At 34.2% G+C, this 20846-nt stretch overlaps 1 protein-coding gene across 1 annotated transcript; it reads right to left on the minus strand.

The window, feature by feature from the left end:
• Positions 1 to 11327: 11327 nt before the first annotated feature.
• Positions 11328 to 15039, minus strand: LOC145150406 (cytochrome P450 Tp4149-like). Its single transcript, XM_079075275.1, has 2 exons — positions 14116 to 15039; positions 11328 to 12093 (listed from the first exon to the last, which is right to left on the minus strand). The coding sequence occupies exons 1-2, from the start codon at positions 15004 to 15006 to the stop codon at positions 11488 to 11490; spliced, it is 1497 nt and encodes a 498-aa protein (XP_078931401.1). The 5' UTR covers positions 15007 to 15039; the 3' UTR covers positions 11328 to 11487.
• Positions 15040 to 20846: the final 5807 nt, after the last annotated feature.

Below are 20846 nucleotides of genomic sequence, written 5' to 3' on the forward strand. Positions count from 1 at the left end.
ATTAATACTTGTATACGACAAAGTATAATGTTTCTAACAATTTGCTACCATGAGCCTGTAACCGCTGCTATGACATAATACCTCTGATAAAACCCACTAATGATTTCCATGAGGAAAACCCACTCATGATTTACATGAGGAAAACCCACTCATGATTTACATGAGGACAACCCACTCATGATTTCCATGAGGAACACCGCACGCTTCATCGACGCCAGAACAATAACAAGTAAAAGGATAATTCGTCACTTGCTTATGGTTGACTGTAGCTAACAGTCACAAGTGGGGTGGTCAACCCGTATACTAATTATACACGACTTTCTCGCTCACACGGGATTAACGGTTACAGTTCAGAGGATTTCCGCTAAGATCCCCAATCTTAGTTGATGAATACAATTACTCATGTAGACTTCGACGGCTTCCTATAGCTCTAACAACAAAAGCATATTCATGTCTAAAACCCTAAGTTACTAGACTATGCTTTTAAACATTACTCCTAACTTCATAACATTTAGGCAGTATAACAACTATAGCTTGAAGTAAAACCAGGTTTTATCTTGACATAAAACCAATAACAACAACAACATATAACATACCAAGTTTTATCTTGTCATAAAACTAACAATAACAACATACTTTATCAATTAACATATAGAACTTCCGAATATAACTTCGGAACTATATCGCACACAACATATATATAGAATCCTAAGTATAACTCAAGATCTACATTAGTATACTACTATAACAATAACATGCTAACAACTTTACGATAGTTGTATACTTTCAAATACGAAATAACTATATCCCGGTTATTATAACTATCTACGTTGATGCTAATATACTATCATATAGATATAATAATAACGTATATTTAATATTTAGCATGCGTTTCCCCCCGAAATATTAGAAATTGGGGCCGTGAAACTCACCCTAGCAGCGTGATTTTATGTAATCTAAGCAGAAACGGTCAGCGTACAAGGTCGTCGGGGATTGGGATGCAAGATGGCTTCAGCAAAGGAGAGAGGAGAAAGAAGTTTAGGTGTAAGAATGGCTGAAGTCAGACCTGCTATTTATAGTAAGGATTTTGGATCCCCACGTCGTGAGTTTTATAAGGCCCACGTCGTGACTTTGGATCTTATCCTCGTAGACTTGCCATTTGCGTCCCTAGCTTCGGAAGGTGGCCATGTGACTCATCACGTCGTGAGATATCCTTGCTTACGTCGTGAGTTTGGATCTTATCCCCTCGCAGCCTCGTCACACACCTTCTAGATTCCAAGATGTGGATAAATGACTACTCACGTCGTGAGTTTTGTGCTCACGTCGTGAGCTCAGTCAGATTAGGGTTTCTGACAGCTGAATCTTCGGAAGGTCGTAACTTTCACATACGGACTCCGTTTTTGACGTTATTTATATGCACGCGTAGGTATTTACAAGTACTACAACTATCTTTTAGAATCCAATAGCTAATTCTAAGTCTATTTTAAATTCGTCTTATTATAGAGATTTATAGTGTTCGGTTTATCATAACTTCTTCATGCGAAGTCAGATTTAGACATTCTCTATATTTTTGGAATCGTATGGACGTATACTTTGAGTTGTATCATAAAGAAAGTTCATATTTGTATTAGAATTTATCATGAACTACATAACACCCTTATCACATTACTAGTTTAACAAAATCACATTACATCATTGGCCTAATCACATGTGATTGTCTTATTGACCTATTTTGACTAGTGTTACATAATCTAAGTTTCATACTTCATCTACACACTGGGAATACACTTTTAAGGGTAAAGTTTCCAACTTTACCCGCTATTAGTCCTTCTTAATGGGCTTAGCTCAAACCCTAACTCTCTAGATCATAGATCTTGGTCCACAAGCCATAATACCCTAAACCAAAGCACACTATACTAGATCTAGGCTTTGAACATCAGTTGGACACGTAAAGTTCCAAGCTTTCCTTCCAAGCATGGCCTCTTATGGCTAAAAAGGCAATATTAACGCTTTTAAGCTTGCATGGGGCTTCCATGGTCATAAAGTTTTCACCTTTATGCCATGGAACCCCTCCTAAATCCCATATCTGAAAAATAAGTCACTTGGGATGTCCAAATCCCAAAGACCAAGGTTCTTGCACCAAACCCTCATAAAATGGAAGTAAATAGATCTAAGGAATGAACAATCAAGTTAGAGACTTGATTATCAGAAAGTGATGAGGATGGAAGGAAATCCCTGGATCTACTATCTTCTCCTTGAACCTTCTAGCTCCTTCTTCTTCTTCTAGCTTCAAGAGCACACCAAAACACTCAAGAATGGCTCACAAACTCACAAAATACTCTAGGGTTTTGTGGATTAGGGTTTAGGACTTGGAGGCTAGAAATGAGGCTAAAATGTGGGGATTAAGATGCTTAAATAGGGTCCAAAACCCCGAAATTAGGGTTTCACTCTGACAGACCTACTCGCCGAGTCAAGGGCTCTTGACTCGTCGAGTAGATAGCTGAAATCCTGCGTCCAAGACTCATTTCTACTCGACGAGTCTGGGGCTTCCAACTCGTCGAGTAGCTCTATAAAAATGAATAATTTGTAAATAAATGCGTACCAGAAACTGGGCATTACATACAACCTCAGATCTAAACCCCTAACATTACTTGGACACGTAAAGTTCCCACCTTTCCCCACATGCACGGCCTTTTGGGGCTAAAAAGGCCAACATGACACTCTATGGCTTGCATGGGGGTTCCAATGGCATAAAGTTTGCACCTTTATGTTATATCAGCCCCTCAAGGTCCTAGATCTGGAAGAATACCCACTTGGGTCGATAAATCTCCAAAGGCTACGATTCTTGGACGAAAAACCCTCATAAAAAGGACATAAAGAGATCTAATGAACTGATAACCAAGATAGAACCTTGATTACCAGAAAATGTAGCAAATGGAGTGTAGTTTCTACATCTACTCTTTCCCTCTTGAGCCCTCTATCTTCTTCTTCTTCCACAAGCTTCAAAAGTACACAAAGATCACTCAAAAAGACTCAAACTCTCAAATAAAGCCCTAGGGTTTCGTGGATTAGGGTTTGGGACATGGAGGCTGGAAATGAGGCCAAGGGGTGGGGGTTAAGGAGCTTAAATATGGTGAAAAAACTCTGAATTTAGGGTTTCACTCTGGCCGATCTACTCGCCGAGTCGAGGGCTCTTGACTCGTCGAGTAAATAGCTTAAAGCCTGCGTATATTCTGCCCTCTACTCGACGAGTTAGGGCCACCAAATCGTCGAGTTACCCTTTCAAAATAAATAAATTAATGAGTAAACGCATACCAGGAACTAGGCGTTACATAGGGCCTTGGGGAAGAAAGGATTTGACACTTTTTGGACGTTAGGTGATATAGTTTAAGTGATATGAGTGTTTGATGGCGATTCGAAACCCAAGGGTATGATCGTAAATTGTTAGTTCGAGACTTTATGAATTTTGGGTTCTTATTCGGTAGGTTTTAAGGAGATGGTGAGTTGTTAGAAGCGTAGGGCTTCTCGTCACCTTTCCGTGGATATAAATCTCGTTGAAAACGGACCTAAGTCGAGGGAATTATGGTCGTTTGAATAATTGGCAGATACGCCCAACGTATGCGGTTGCCATCAACTCAATCCATTAAGTGCTTAATACTTAAGCACTTACGTCCAAAATCCACATCTAGAACCTAAAAGGTGTCCTTAACCATAAAGTTTCCAACTTTATGGTTTTGCATGGCTATTAAGACCTTAGCATAAAAAACCCTAGCTTATTGACCCATTAAGACAACCTATAACATGCATGGGAAGAAAATAATGTCCAAGATCATATTTTTATGACTTAACACACCCTATAACATCTGAAAGGACAACTCAAACATCTTGGAGTACTCCATACTCACAAGGATCAAGATTGGGACAAAAAGGTGCCAACTTTAAGCTAAAACTAGATCAAAATGAAATACTCATCAAGGTTGGAGTTTTATACATCCAGAAGGTGCACAAGGGAGTGTAAATGTTGGATCAAAGGCCTTGGGTGAAACACTACAACTTCAAATATCTTCCTTCACCACCAAGAGTAGCAAAATGGCACCAAAATGACACTCCAAGCTTCAAAATACACTCACACACTTTAGGGTTTCGAAATGAGGTCAAAGAGGAATGGAGGTTGGAGTTAAGGAGTGGTATAGGGCTATAATGATGATAAATAGGGCCCAAACACTAAAATTTAGGGTTTGCACACTAGCCACATACGCCCAGCGTACGCAAGCCTGTCCAAAATTTACGAAATTGCCCTTAGGGACTAGTTTTGCAAATTATTCAAAAACCAATGGTCAAATTGAAAATACCTGGAAATCAAAAATGTTACGTCTTCCCTGTCTCTCTCACTTTAAAAAACTTTAAACAAAAACCCTTATATTTAGGGCGTGTTTGGGATTGCGTTTGAAAAATGCTTATTGGCTTATTGGTTTTTTGAAAAGCTAATAAGTCAAAAAAAGTGTTTGGCAAACTCAAAAGCACTTTTCAGAATAGCTTTTCCATAAGCTTCAAAAAACATTTTTTAATAATCATGTAAAACGTGGCTTTTTTGAAATTGCTTTTGGCTTTTCAACCAAAATAACTTCAAAAAGCACTTTTTAAACCAAACACTTTTTAACTTATTGACTTATTGACTTTTTCAGTATAAAAGCTTATCCAAACACTTTTAAAAAAACTCTTTTTACCACCAAGCACCTCTATATAAAAGCACTTTTAGAGTTAAAAAGCTCTCCCACACACCCGAGTAGATCATCCCTAAGCAACAAATATTTTGAAAAATAATGCTCAAAATCTTATCAAGGTCGAAAGGAATCAAAAGGTGCATTTAACAGAAAGGTATTTTGAACCAAAAAACCAAACTCTGAAATCATCGACTCACTTCTCTAGGTTCGTAAACTTAACCCTAACCCTAATTGTTATGGCTTCTCAAATTGTCGTTTTTAGTTTAAAATCTCAAGTTTTAAATTGGATTTCATTCTCTTTCTGATATTAATTAGATAATAATTGTAACACCCAGAATCAGAAAGACCAAGAAAGGGAAGGAAAGCCCTAAGTCAAAGGAGTCAACTCGTCGAGTCCAAGGAATGACTCGGCGAGTCGGAGCGGGATCCATGTGCAAGGTTAAGTGACCGACTCGACGAGTCGGCTAGTGTACTCAACGAGTCTCGTCTGGGTTGGGAAACCCTAATTTCGGGACTTGGCACCCTATTTAAGCATCTCATTCCCATTTCTAGGGCTTCATTTACAGCCCCCACTGTCCAGAGCGAAACCCTAGTGTCCTCCATGAAAGTGTGAGCTATTATTGTGTGTTCTTGAGTGATTTGAAGTCTAGAAGAAGAAGAAGGAGTTGGAAGAGCTAAGGAGTGATTGTAGATCCAGAAGGAGTCCCTCTTCCTCATCACTTTCTGGTAATCAAGCTCTTACCTTGATCTATGGTTTCTTAGATCTCTTCATGTCCCTTTTATGAGACTTTTGGGACCATTTCCAAGGCCAACCCGAGTATTGAGCCTTTTGAGGACGAATAGAGATTAGATCTGAGCATTTCTGAGCTCTAGAAGCTCTGAGTGAGAAGCTTTACTCAGCTATGGCTTCCTTTCATGACTTAGACCTCCATTGTAGTTTAGATTAGGGTGTTCTAGCCTCATAACACCTTGCATGCACGTAAAGTTAGCAACTTTACGTGCAATGCTAGCATAAGGAGTCCAGATATATGAGTTAGAAGTGTTGGAATAGACTGAAATCGACAGAATAGAGTTGTCTCAAGGAGGACTCGGCGAGTTAGCTCATGGACTCGGCGAGTCGGGTCGCAAAACCCAAACCCTTCTGTTTATGAGTCAGATCAGTGAGTGAGGTTAGAGAAGGACTCAGCCAGTCTGTGCCCGTGATGGTCATGAAGATCATGGTACTCGACGAGTTCAAGGAGGAACTCGGCGAGTCCAAGGCAATCTCCTTAGCCGATGAAGATGGACTCGGCGAGTTGTAGAACAACTCGGCGAGTCGGTTGAAGATAGTCCCGAAGTGTTAGATGAAGGAGAACTCGTCGAGTTCTCGCTAGACTCGACGAGTGGAGTCGGGGTTGTTTGGGATTTGAGGAGCATGGACTCGGTGAGTTGGTAGAACAACTCGGCGAGTCGAGTCAACTGGAAGGTTGACTTTGACCAGGACCTTGACCAGAGTTGACTTAGTTGACCTCTGGAGGACAGTTTAGGTTAAGTTCTATTATTTGGTGTTGGTAGCTCGGTGAGCTAGGAGAGCAGCGCTCCAGAGAATAGTCGATTAGCAGCCAGAGGATTATCAACAGAGTTCAGCAGTATAGGTGAGTTTCCTTCCAGTAGGAACGGGTCTACGACCACAATGTCGGCCCGTATAGATAGCAGTAGTTCCGGACTTTGGTCCGATGCAGTAGTACAGTATGCTTGATGTCTTTGTGATCCAGGCATGTTTATGTGTTAGTTAGTCCGGACCTCGGTCCGATGCAGTATGCAATATATGTGTTTACGCTAGTAGTTATGATTATGTTATGCTATGTTCAGTTAGTCCAGACTTCGGTCCGATGCAGGGGGCAAGGCCCCAGTTAGTCCGGACTTCGGTCCGATGCAGGGGGCAAGGCCCCAGTTAGTCCGGATTTCGGTCCAATGCAGGGGGCAAGGCCCCAGTTAGTCCGGGCTTCGGTCCGATACAGTGGGCAAGGCCCAATATGTGCTTTATATGTTATTGTTTGGTATGTGGTAGTTTGGGGGAGCTCACTAAGCTTCGTGCTTACAGTTTTCAGTTTTGGTTTCAGGTATTTCCGGTAGCGGAGAGTAGAGCTCGGGATGATCGCATGGCACACACCATAGCTAGTCAGCCTGGGATGTTTTGCTCTGATAAGAAGATTATGTTTTGAAATTAACATTATGATTTTATGTTATGATTTATGTTCTGAATTGACAATTGTGGTTTAAGTAATGTTTTTAAAACGAAATTTTTAGTCATGATTTTTGGGTCGTTACAGTAATAGGGTTTTAATGTTTTATTAGATAATAATGAGGTTTTAATGTTTTATTCAGGTGGTTTTGTGGAAATCAAGCATTAAGAAGTAAAATTTTGATTGGGATTATCAAACTGCTCAGGGAAATGTTTTGATTGGGATTACAAACTGCTAAGGATCTTACGCATATTAATTTGATCATCAAAAAGTTGTAGATGTGATAAGAGAGAAGATAGGATTAGTTTCATGTGTGTTTCTTGATTATCCACTTAGCATTTGGGGTGATTAAATCAGAGAAGGGATTAGATGGTTCATTTCGTTGGAATGAAAAAAAGTATGTATGTTTTGTCCAATGGAATGGAATGGACCAATCCTGATTCCTTCCATTACTTTTCTTATATGCGATTCAATTTTTTGATGGTTTTCTTGGTTTTTAGATGAACACCAAGTGTTGGATGAAATTCCCCAGAGGGGATATATATTATTTAGGTAGTATTTGGAACTTAATCTCAGGTTTGTGTTGTTAATCTATGTAATTTAACTTTAAAAAAAAGCTTTTGGTTTTAATAGCATTACTTGCATATTAAATATTATTTAACTTCCTCAATGTCCAACCACAAGTGATAAAAAAAGAGTGAAGTTTGCACCGGAGATCATGAAAGGATGGGGTTCTGGTGATTTTTTTCCATCTTGTGGTTTAGTTTTTATTTCGATTTTGTTTTTTTCCAAATTCTTGATTTTGATTTACCTGTGGTTTTTTATTCTGATGAAGGATTGATTTTGGTTTCAGATTTTGTTATGTGGTTATTAATGAAAAGTCTTAATGATTTGGAAAGAAATAAGGTTGCAATAGTGTTCACATACTAGAGGGACATATAGAAACCGGTCAAAGTACATTCATTTTTTACATCTTTTTGTTCTCACAAGAATTCCACTTTCATTTATAGGTAAAGAAGTTAAAGTATGTTGCTAATTGAACTACTTGTTTGCAGAGAAGACAAGTGATAAAACAAAATGATTTTGCAAAAGGCTTTATAGATCACATGGATTTGTTCATTACCACATGTAATCTTTATTTTTGCCTCTACGAATAATGTTATTTTAGGTAATTAACATTTCATCATGCACTTATCATGTTTCAGGTCTTCGCAATGTACATTGTACTTTTGATTTTGAAAAATTTAGCATATTATAGCGTTGTACTTTGAAAACCTATCCAATCATAGTAATGACATATAAATATAAAGAATATTTTTTTGTTAATATGAAAAAGATTGGAAGTAGAATGCTATAATTGTATAAAACGTTCAAGTACTTTCTGTGGCCGTGTTTGTGGTTATATAATGTTGTGTGTGCACATTGCTCTAATAACAAGTGTGAGGTGACAACCGTTACTTAGGATACTTTTAGTTGAATTATGCTATTATTTCATGTCAAGTATTAATTAGTTGTTTCTTTTTAGGTCTTCTTTTCCTATAAGTGTGTGGTTGGTTAAAAGACAAATATGCAGGTGCTATGACAGAGATGATTTGTTGTTTTATGTAAAAATGGTTTTTTGTTCTTCCTGTTTGTAACTTGAATTTTATTTAAATGTTTTTCGTTTTTGAGCTTTTTTGTCATTGTTGTGGGTTTTTTTTCATATTCCGATGCATTGTATTTGGCTGACTCATGATTAATGTTTTCATTATCAGGTCCTTAATGTCACCGTCATCAAATTTTGCAGTTGAGAAGCTAATGATGATCATGACTATTTGTTAAAAGCTGACGCTTCACCCTCACCCCACCACCGCTCGATCGGACCAACATCTCAACATAATTTCATTATTGTCTTCACGGAGCTACTTTAAATTCAGAGAATAAGGATCATTTCCCTGCTCATGCGAGCAACACTCACACTCCCATGTAGCCTCTGTAACTGCTTGCCATGTTTTTTTGTGCCGGGTAAATGATAAAAATGGTAAATTTTTATGTAACTAATTCTTGGGTGTTTCTTCACTTTTCTGCAGACAGGCACTAAATTTGGAGATTGTAAGTCAAAAAGGAAGAAAAATTAAAAATAGATGTGGTTTCTTTAGATCACCTCATACCTTTTATTCATACCCATCTTTTTTACTCGTATGGCTTGAGAATTAGGGAAAATGTCATTTTCAAAAATTATAAAAGAAAAGGAGTAATGTTGGTATCCTAATAATATCAAGTGCAGGGGGAAACGAAGTGCAATGAAATGAAAGAGTAAAATAGTCTTTATTCGATCAATATTTAAAAAAATGCAATGGGAGTAAAGGCCAAAATGGCAAAATAGTCTTTATTTTAGCTCATCGTGTAGTTGGAGGTTGATAAGGTAATAACTAATTTTCTTATCCATTCTTTCTAATTATCATTATGTTGTATCCTTTGGTTAGAGATCTCGACTCCTTTATGTTTATAGATTAGATGTTTTCTAGGTTTATGTTTTATACATTATTCTTTTAGCTTTTGTTTGATTTTAGTCTCTTTATGTCTATTCTTACTTAAAAATAAAGATTAGAATGTGTTTTAAGCCTTGATCTAATTAACGAATGAATGATGCATTTGAAATCCTTACTATTTAGATTATACATATCTTAAAAGTGGTTTTATTTTTATTATTATTTGATGGTTATATTAAAGCTTCCAAATTTCAAACAATAAGTTTAGATGTGGGTTTTTATGAGATACCGTGTTAAGTAAATGAGATAATGTTTAAAATAAACAAACTTTAAGCACATCAATGGGTCAGTGTTTAAATGAGATATTGTTTTAAATAAATGAGTCACAAAATCGAAAACTTTAATTAAATAAAAATGGATCCAAAATATGAATAGTTTATGTAAATGAAATATTTTCTCACATAAAAGAAGAATATTTCCGTTTTCCTATACATTACATACTTTTACCATATATGGAAACTAATTTTCGAAAGAAACTAATCGTTGAAGGTAACTATTCGCCTCAACCCTTATCCCTAAACCATAAACCGCTTATATTCCGTTCCATTGTGCGGTTTCGAGCAAGAGAATAAAAATTGACGTCGGACTTGCAAACCTAAGCGACAATGGATTTGCAAGCCGATGCATGAGTTGTACGTACGAATACGACATGTCAAGACATTAACTGTTCGTCAAAAGGAATTCATTTTCGAAAATAACCTTTTCAACACCGCCTCTTTGTGCTTTGCGCGTAAACACACCTACTAGAAACGTACTGTGAAATACAACATGGATTCATTGGTTACAATGTTTAGTTTGAAATAACAACTCAAATCCAAAATGTCATACAGTTATTTAAAGGGTGAATAATATTTATAATGTATTTTGTGTTTTTTGGAATCAAATATGTTATCATCAAATAGAAATGATCTATTTTCGAAAGAATGGATCCAACAAATGAAAACACATATCCAACATACACAAAACGACGAATATATTAAAGAATACATTGTTCGGAAAAAAAAAAAAAGACAAATCGTTGAATTGAGACTAATGCGTAGTAATATTTGCCAATACATTCTGTTTTATTTTTAATATTACATGTTTTTTAAAGCAGATTAATCATTGAATTGAAACTAATCATTGTTTCCCGAAAAAAATTTAATTGTCAAAACAAACTATTCGCCGTCTGTCGCTTTGCGACGGTAAACGGCTAGTGTGTGTGTGTGTGTATATATATATATATATATATATATATATATATATATATATATATATATATATATATATATATATATATATATATATATATATATATATATATATATATCGGTGTTGCAGAAATCGCCTTGGCGGCCGATTAATCGGTGATTAATTGTTTGACGGTCCTCGACCGTCATAGGCAGAAAATATTTAAAAAATTCAAATTTTTAATTTTCAAATATTACATCAAAATTTTGAAGTTTCAAATTTTAATCTTTACAATTTTAAGATATTATACTAAAATTTTCAAAATTTAAAATTTTTAAAATTTTAAATTTTAAAATACATATTAATTTAGGATATTTAATGTTTTAAATAATTGTATTAATAATTTAGGGTCATCGGTTAATCGCCGATTAATCTTCACCAAGTCCGATTAATCGTTTAACGTCATTCGATCGCCGAGCTGCCACCGAACAATTTTCACAACCTTGATATATATATATATATATATATATATATATATATATATATATATATATATATATATATATATATATATAATATTTTGAACAACAAAGAAGACAATATATAGAAACCTTTATTATAAGAAATCACCGAGGAGGTGAACGAGAACAAGACAGAAACAAACAAGCGTCACAAGGAAAAAACCAAAGTAAACAAACAACCCAAACAAAGAGAACGCTAAGCAAAGCAACAGATGCCGACTTCACAAACAGCTAATAAGATGAAGGAGATGTTGAAGATAGTAGAGAACAACACCCAAAATCAAATAAATTATTACCAAGTTGAGAGACAATGAAGCTACCGAGGAGTCGGCAGAACCAGTAAAGGGGCCTTCTTATGGACTGTAAGCCCATTTCTCTCACTCATGTCCATATCCTCAATTTTCTCTCCATCTGGCAATCTGAAATCAAACTTGTATACGAGATTCGTTAATACAAGCTCGAGGATAGTTACACTAAAATGAATTGCAGGGCATCCTCTACGGCCAGCACCAAATGGAATCAACTCGAAATGATGCCCTCTAAAGTCAACGGAACTGTCCATGAATCTTTCTGGCTTAAACTCCTCAAAATCTTCCCATACATTAGGATCTCTTCCTATCGCCCAGGCATTGACAAACACTCGTGTGCCTGCTGGAATATCATAACCCATCATTTTCACATCTTCTACTGATTCCCGAGGAAGAAGAAATGGGGCTGGAGGATGCAATCGGTACGACTCCTTTATCACAGCTTTTAGGTACTCCATTTTCTCAAAATCTTCCTCCAAAAGCATGGGTCTCCCTTGTGCTACTTTTGTAACTTCCTGCTGTAATTTTTTCATTACTCTTGGGTTTCTTATTAACTCAGTGAGTATCCATACCAAAGTGTTGAATATAGTATCCGTTCCCCCGGCAAATACATCCTATAAATAATAAACAAAAAATGTTATAGTTTTAATTTGATTTTCTTCATATGTACTATATAGCTACAAGCAAGCAACTAAAAAGTTGAAGTGTTTTTTCAATGCAAAGTCGCAACTTAAAAAATGAATTGAATCAAAACGTTTGCATGCATGCGTATCTTGTTTAAATTTGATATCGATGCTTTACGTACGTACATACATACACTTGAAACCAAGTAAATTATATCCAACACAATACTGTTTCATACCATTCTGATTTGCTAGATAGTGCACAATACATAAATATATGTCCACGTGATATATATATATATATATATATATATATATATATATATATATATATATATATATATATATATATATATATATATATATATATATATATATATATATATATATATATCAATGTTCTAAATAACGTTAGTTGTGACTTGGCGGCAATGTCAAACCTCAAGCTTTTCTGAGTATTGCCGAGCCATGTCGTTTGTAAGGCGTGACACAAGACGACAATTTTGTATATAATTAATATTTTTATATGTATTTTTAATTATTATTCATTTTTATACACATATATAAGTTAAAGCGGTGTTTTAGTAAAGCTTGACGGCATGTACAAGCCTTGGAGCAATGACGAACTTTTTACAACCTTGAATCATATATATATATATATATATATATATATATATATATATATATATATATATATATCCCTATTCTAATAAATTAATAGTTTTAATCTCCTTTTACCAAGTCTCACCCTAATACAACTTCACATTAATATTATGTCATATATCATGTAAATATATTAGGTAACTCATTTCAAAATTTATATTTATATTTTCTAATTATATGTTAAATTTGAAGTTATAATAATTTTAAAATTTTGATATATCTTTTGATTAATAATTTATTTAAAATAACTTATTTAAAATAATTGATTAATAATTATAAATTTTTTTATAAAAGTTTAATTAATTTTATAACCGTGGTTCCACGGGTTATAAACTAGTATATATATATATATATATATATATATATATATATATATATATATATATATATATATATATATATGACTAGGTTAATGTGTTTGTTACATTTACTGTATGTTAGAATGCAACAATATGAATTTAGTAAAATTAAATAATTATTTAATTAAATAAAGATAGATATTAAATGATTTCTATAATTGTATGTGTATTAAATGATATCCATAATTATAATTTTTCTTTTATGGAAACTAATTAAATTCGTTATTAATGTCAGCAATAACATTCTTTTAGAATGAATTCACATCTAGGTTTTTATGTATAGATTCGTGTTTTGTTTCAGGACACTTACTTAAAATACAATAAATTTGCATGAAATATGAATAACGAGAGTGTATTCTACTATAATACGCTCTCATTCTGCTAGAATACAATGTCATTCTTCTAGATACGAATTCATTCTGAAATAATATTATTATTAACATTAATGACGAATTTAATTAGTTTTCATAACAAGAGAATTATAATTATGGATATAATTTAATATACATATAATTATGGAAATCATTTAATATCTATATTTATTTGATTAAATAATAATTTAATTTTTACTAAATTCTTATTGGTGCATTCTAGCACACAATAGATGTGAGAAACATTTGAATCTAACTCTCTCTTTCTATATATATATATATATATATATATATATATATATATATATATATATATATATATATAAAATCGAGACACAATAATTTATATGTGTAGGAAGTTACTAAGCAACTAGTTATAGACAATTAAAAGGTTTTTTTTTTTCAATTGAATACTTCAATGGCCTTGGAACTCCATATCCACTGAATTCCAACATGACATCCCACGATAGTGGCATCTCACGATGATAAAGTTTAATCCATTGAATGTCAATTAAGCATGTCACCTCATTCAACTCTCGTAGCAAACTATGCATTGTGGATACTCTAAGTATAATAATTAATGACACTTTATCTTGGAGAGAAAGAAAAAGAAATCATACCAAAATAACCGCTTTAAGGGAATCTCTGTCAAGGGTAAAGTCGGTTGTGTTATCATTTTGGAATTCCAATAAGATGTCAACTATGTCTTGCACATCATCACCTTTAGCATTCGTTCCTCCCTTTTTATTCACATGTTCTTCAATAACACCTTCAAGGAACACGTCAAATTCCTGAGCACCTTTTTTTGCTCTTCCCTCTAAGCCAGTCAGTCGATCTACCCAGGACAACCATGGAATATAACTCCCCACACTAAAAATAGCAATCATTTCGACGTGTTCTGTTAATAAGTTTGTGAACTTTGACCCAGAATGTACCCTCCCGAATGCCAACTTACAAATTATGGTGTTTGTAAGTTTGACTATTAATGCACTCAAATCAACCAAAGAACCACGACTCTCTCCAAGCACGCTAATCAGATTCCTTGTTTCTTCCTCTCTTACTTTTCGAAATGACTTAACACGTGCATTACTTACAAGACGAGTGACTAAAACGGTCCTCATCTTCCTCCAATGTTCCCCTTGTGGAGAAAATATTAGGTTCTTACCGCCATAGAAAAGGATTTTGACTATAGCTATCTCGGGCCGACTTGAGAATGATGAATCATGGGTTTTCAAGATTTCTTGGGCTGCATCGATAGATGAAGCTACAAGCGTCGGTATGCTACCAAGGTGAATGAGCATGAGTGGACCATATTTCTTAGACAAAGCATGTAGAGACTGATGGGGGTGCGATCCTAGTTGGTGGAGATTTCCAAGGATTGGAAGCTTTCGTGGAGATGGGGGTAAACATTTCTTGATCTTCAAACCAAATGGAAAGAATTTAAAACGAATAAAGATCATCAAAATGATAGATGTAAGGAATGAAAGGAGAAATAATTGAAATGTTGCCATGATATTATTAGCAAGCAAATGAACTAGAAACTTGTTTCTTCTTATGTCTCATGAAAGGACTTTATATATACACATACACACATGCATATATATATATATATATATATATATATATATATATATATATATATATATATATATATATATATATATATATATATATATATATAGAGAGAGAGAGAGAGAGAGAGAGAGAGAGAGAGAGAGAGAGGGAGAGGGGTTTAAAACATAACCATATAACCACATGAAAATTACCCATGGTCGTATATTAACATATGTTTATCTATGAGCATAAAAATTACCAATGTTTATAAATAAATGTCATTTTGATGTCGTTATGTAGTTATGTCGTATAATTTGGTTATATTTTGCGTGCGCGCACACGTACACACACACACATATATATATATATATATATATATATATATATATATAATTCTATTTTCATAATTATTATTCTTAATGCATATATGTGAACATAATCTAATATATTCTATTTTTTAAAAATCAGTAAACATTTGAAAGCAATGGATTATTAAAGAATATGACTCTTCTTTTAACAACGTGACTTTCTTTTTTTTTTACAATTTTTGTTTTTCGTTAAATTTAAAAGAAATATAATAAATTCTTGAAAGAATAAGACATTCATACTTACATTCTCATATAATCAAAATGAAAAAATAGAAGCTGATATATTTTTTAGTACATTTTTTTAGAATGAAAATATAAACAAATGAAAGAGTGGAAAATATAGCCCCACATGGATTATTCAAAATAATATCCTAAATAAAACAAACCAAACAAAAAGTCATGTAGAAAAAGGAATGGGAAAATCTATCGTTAAGATAATATATGTCGTTATCATAATATTTTATAATAAAAACAAGACTAACAAAAAATTAAAAAAAAACAATAAATGAAACACTATTTGGTTCTCACACTTTAGTCCTTTTATAACACCCATACGTAAACCTATTTCATTTTTTAGATTTACTATAAATATTTAACATATATATATATATATATATATATATATATATATATATATATATATATATATATATATATATATATAGTTCTTAATAGATTACAAAGATATTGTCGGTATATTCAAAATGATAACAATATTGTTTAATGTGACTTGAAAATTGATGACGAGTAACTAACCGATGAACCACTAATTGATATGTAGGTGTAGCTAGTTGATTGGTAGCTGACTGTTTTGCAACTAACTGACAGTCCATTAACATGGTTGTCGATTAACTGACTGAGGCCCGATATTAGCTAAGGTTTATATTGCACTTTGTAGATAATTAAAGGTTGATAAGTAGGGGTTTCAAGGTGTTTTTAATGTTAGAAAGAGTGTTCAAAGTCATTATATATTGTTAATATTTTTAATAATAAAAAGATTTTTTTGGATAGCCCTTAAACCCATTTGAACAATTAAAAAACAAAAATTTAGAAGAAATTAGTTTATTAATTTATTGTAGTTTGATAAATTAATTAAAACTATTTCGGAATTAATTGGAATTAAATTAATTCAATGGATTGAATATTAATTAATTAAAAGCTACAAATATTCCATAAACCAAAATTAATTGACAGCATAGTTGACGACGATTTGTCACGCCGAAACCCTTGACTCATGGGTCTTTCATAAATTAATTTTATATAATTGTGTCACCCCTAAGCACTTGACTAATGGTCTTTCATAAATTAATTTTATAATGTTTTAATTTTATAATGTTGAGATGAATGAGTCCATAGTAATGTTCGTTATTGGAGTGTAAGTTGGCGTTCACAAATTATTAATCAAGAGAATGAGAGCGCACAAAAAACATGGGTGTGTCTAGAAGATAGTAGACTTTTTTCTTTGTAAATATAAACACATGTCAAAACGAAAGAATTAATTGATAAGATATCCAATATATATAATAGAAAGATATTGTTATATACTAGGTTACAACCCGTGGTTTATACGGGTAAGAAAAAAAACAACAATGCTGAAAATAGTTGTCAAATTTATTTTATAACCATCGTAATCAAACTTATAATTACACAAATGAGTTTATTAAGCACATACTAAAAAAATGTATCTTATCACTTATAATTTATGTAATTCATTAAAACTCGGATGTTTGCTTATTTTCTAAAACAATTATACAATTCAAAAAAAACATAAATGACAAGTTATTTATTGCATTTTAAATACCATGATACATTTTTGTATACCTCTAATCTCATGGATAAAGAGAAACACGTCTACATGACATTACATGAGATTCATCAATTATTAAAGAAAAAAGGAACCATTGGCCAGAGAGTTGGAAAAAGTAAGAGTATACGGGCCCCGCCCACAATCAACTACTATGAGATACGGGCCCCGCCCACACTCAACTACTAGGAGATACGGGCTTCGCCCACACTCGGCTAGTCATGCAAATAACATACAAGTATAACTATGCATATAAATTTGTACTATATCGATCTATCTATGAGATACGGGCCCCGCCCACACTCGGCTACTGAACATATCACATATACGGGCCGACCTTGGTGCCGTAAACCCGTTCCTACTAAAGGAAACTCACCTCGCAAAGCTGACTGCTGAAATCTCGAGTGAGGAATCTCTGATGGCTGCTCCCACGACTCCCCGGCTATTAATATCACAATAACACTTAGTCAAAACCTAGTAATCCTCCTTAGGGTAAAATGACCATTTTATCCCTGGTCAAAGGCAACGTTTGGTCAAAGTCAAAGTCAGCCATCCGAGTTGACTCAACTCGTCGAGTCATCCCCCTGACTTGTCGAGTCCACTCTGAACCCCTGTGGTGCTGCCACTACACCTTCACTAACTCAACCCTCTTGTTCCTCAGCTTCTTCGTCTTCTTATCGAGAATAGCTACTGGTCTCTCGATGTAATTCAGGCTGTCATCAACCTGAATGTCCTCTAGAGGCACAACCGCTGAGTCATCCACTAAGCACTTCCGCAACTGAGAAATGTGGAAAGTGTTGTGGATCTGGCTGAGCTGTGCTGGAAGATCCAATCGGTACGCCACCTTGCCCACCCGGGCTATAACCCTGAAAGGGCCGATATACTTGGGGCCAAGCTTGCCCCGCTTCCGAAACTGGATGACACCTTTCCTAGGTGACACCTTCATGAGGACCATGTCGCCCACCTGAAACTCCAAGTCTGAACGCCACTTTTCGGCGTAGCTCTTCTGCCGACTCTGAGCAGTCTGGAGCCTGCTCCGGACCTGCTGGATCCACTCTGTAGTCATGAGTGTTGGATTAGGTGTCTAAGCCCATAACTATAATTGGTATGTACTTGACCCGATAGTAGTATGGTCCATTTCGAGTTGCCTTCACCAGAACAATTTGATAGATGGATATTTGAGAAAGAGGTGATTTGTGATTTATTGATATATTATAAGTATAGTATATTAATTGAGAAATCATATTATTTAATTAGTATCAGTCAATAATTAATTCATAATTAATTTAGTGATCAAAAGAGACTAATTAAATTGGTACATATGGATTGGGCTAATGATCCATGATTAATTTGTGATGGGATAAGCTTATGGGTTAGGCTATGAAGTGTTAGTCCAAATCAAGTGTTGGATCATAAGCTTAAGTGTAAGAATTAGGGTTACACATGACTCTTGGAATTCTACACTATATATATATGTAACCCTAAGCACTAAAATCGACTACCACTTGCATTCCAAGTAGAGAAAACCGATTTTGAGTCTCCATAACCTCTCTCATATCCGTCTAGTTGTTTATTGGTGTTTGTGCATTGTTTGAGGCACAACACTTGGGGTGCTAAGTTCTCTTACGGACAAAGTTCTACTAGCTACATCAAAAGGTAATATTCTAACTTGTATTATGATTCATATATCAAATTTTGTATGCTAGTTTAGGCTTTATGCTTTGGAAATCAATATTGCATGTATAATTAGAGAAAACTTAGATCCAAAGCATTAGGGTTGTATGTGCACCATAGGAATGTTAGAGTACATAAAACTTATCAGTTGTATCAGAGCCATGGGTGATTTCTATTATATTGATGCAATTGTGTAATTTTCAAAGCTGAAAAAACTGCATTTTTGGATTCTGTCAGGGCCTACTCGGCGAGTCCATCATGGAATTCGACGAGTTGGTTCAGATGATGATGAACTCGACGAGTCCGTAATGGGACTCGACGAGTTGGATCATCAGATGGCAGAATTTTCGAGTTTTTGGCCTGTTTTGGATTAGGATCATTACCACAAACTGTTTTGGTTCATAAAATTTGATTTTACTGATATGGTAATGTTTATCCCCGTCCAATAACATAATCATTGTCAAATTTTAAGATAATTACTTGATCTTGTGAAAAAATTAATTATTTGTAAAATTTGAAATTATACGAATAATATTAGGTCAATTGGTAAATGATAAATTATATGATAATGGGATTAGTTTAACCATTTGATCTAAATGTTTCTTGAAGAGTTTTCATAACTTGTCCTCAAGTTATAAAATATGAAAAGTCATCATTCACGGAACATTAATTTTATAAGTTATAGAATTCCAAAGGTCTTGAAGAGTTACATAACTTGTCCTCAAGTTATGAAACTTGGAAAGTCTCTTTTATGAAACATAAATTCTAAAACTCAAGAGGTTTTGAAGAGTTTCAAAACTTGCCCTCAAGTTTTGGAATTTGAAAAGTCTCATTTATGAAACTTTAATTCCAAACCCTAGTATTTTAAAAGTTTAAAATTCAACCCTTATACTATTATAATATTAAAGTTTAATACTTATATATATATATATATATATATATATATATATATATATATATATATATATATATATATATAAGACAAGTCAGTCTTACCGTTAGTAGGCCTCATTCACGAAGCCGGTCTATAAGGGGGATATAAGGTTACTGCATATAAAATGGTGGTTTAATAGGTGTCCACTCTCACCCACCGCTTCCTTGATTGGTGGAGGGTCGTTAGCCGAACGGGTAGGATAGGACATTAATCCTCATTAATAAGTATAATGATATTATAAAGTAACTAAACTTTTATAAATTCCCAATCTTAGTTACTTTAGAAAAAATATGAAAATGGTGCTATCCCATGAAAATTGCACTTTGCACCTTGCTAAGTCGTTAGTGGAGCGTGTGTGGTTAACCGACACACTAATTTGGGACTAGCAAGGGTGGCAAAGGGTAGCTTGATGTTAATCGTGGACCAATGGAGCGTGTGTGGTTAACCGGCACATTTATCGAGTGATTTGTAACATTAAGAGTACCAATCACATTTTCATGGTTATTCACACCTTGTTTGTGATCCTCGGTAGCGCAGTCACAAACTTAAAAGGCATAATCGAGATTTAAACATGCCATTGAAAGTTCAATGAATCTCAAAATAATCTAAGAATTTCAATTCATTTAAAACTTAATAATCAATTTCGTTTTTCATGGTTGAAATTGGTAAATCGTCATTTACATACCTTCAAATATTTTACAATTGGATTACGACATCCCTCTTCCGAATTGTAGAATATTGTGGTGGGTCCTAGCCTTAATATTTCATTTTGGGTGTTATATTAAGGACCCTTATCTAATCTAAACTTTGTCTTTCTTTTCAGATGTCTACTTCAAACAATGCTTCAAACCCAATCCCTTCCGGCTCTTTCCCCCTCATGAATCTATGTGGGAGAGTCATCTTTGATGGATCAAACTTCAATGATTGGATTCGAAAAACCCGCATGGCTATTCGCTACGAGGACAAAGAATATGTCCTTGATAAAGAGCTAAAGGAGATTGATGAAAACACTACTAC

The sequence above is a fragment of the Lactuca virosa genome, chromosome 1 (genome assembly GCF_052849685.1).
Source record: "Lactuca virosa cultivar CGN04683 chromosome 1, Lactuca_virosa_CGN04683_v6, whole genome shotgun sequence".
NCBI lineage: Eukaryota > Viridiplantae > Streptophyta > Magnoliopsida > Asterales > Asteraceae > Lactuca > Lactuca virosa.

Excerpts from the sequence above, each read along its gene's own strand:
- LOC145150406 (XM_079075275.1), bottom strand. The coding sequence starts at position 15,006 with ATGGCAACATTTCAATTATTTCTCCTTTCATTCCTTACATCTATCATT. Across the intron at positions 12,094-14,115 it reads CCCTTAAAGCGGTTATTTTG|GATGTATTTGCCGGGGGAAC; the intron begins GTATGATTTCTT and ends TATTATTTATAG.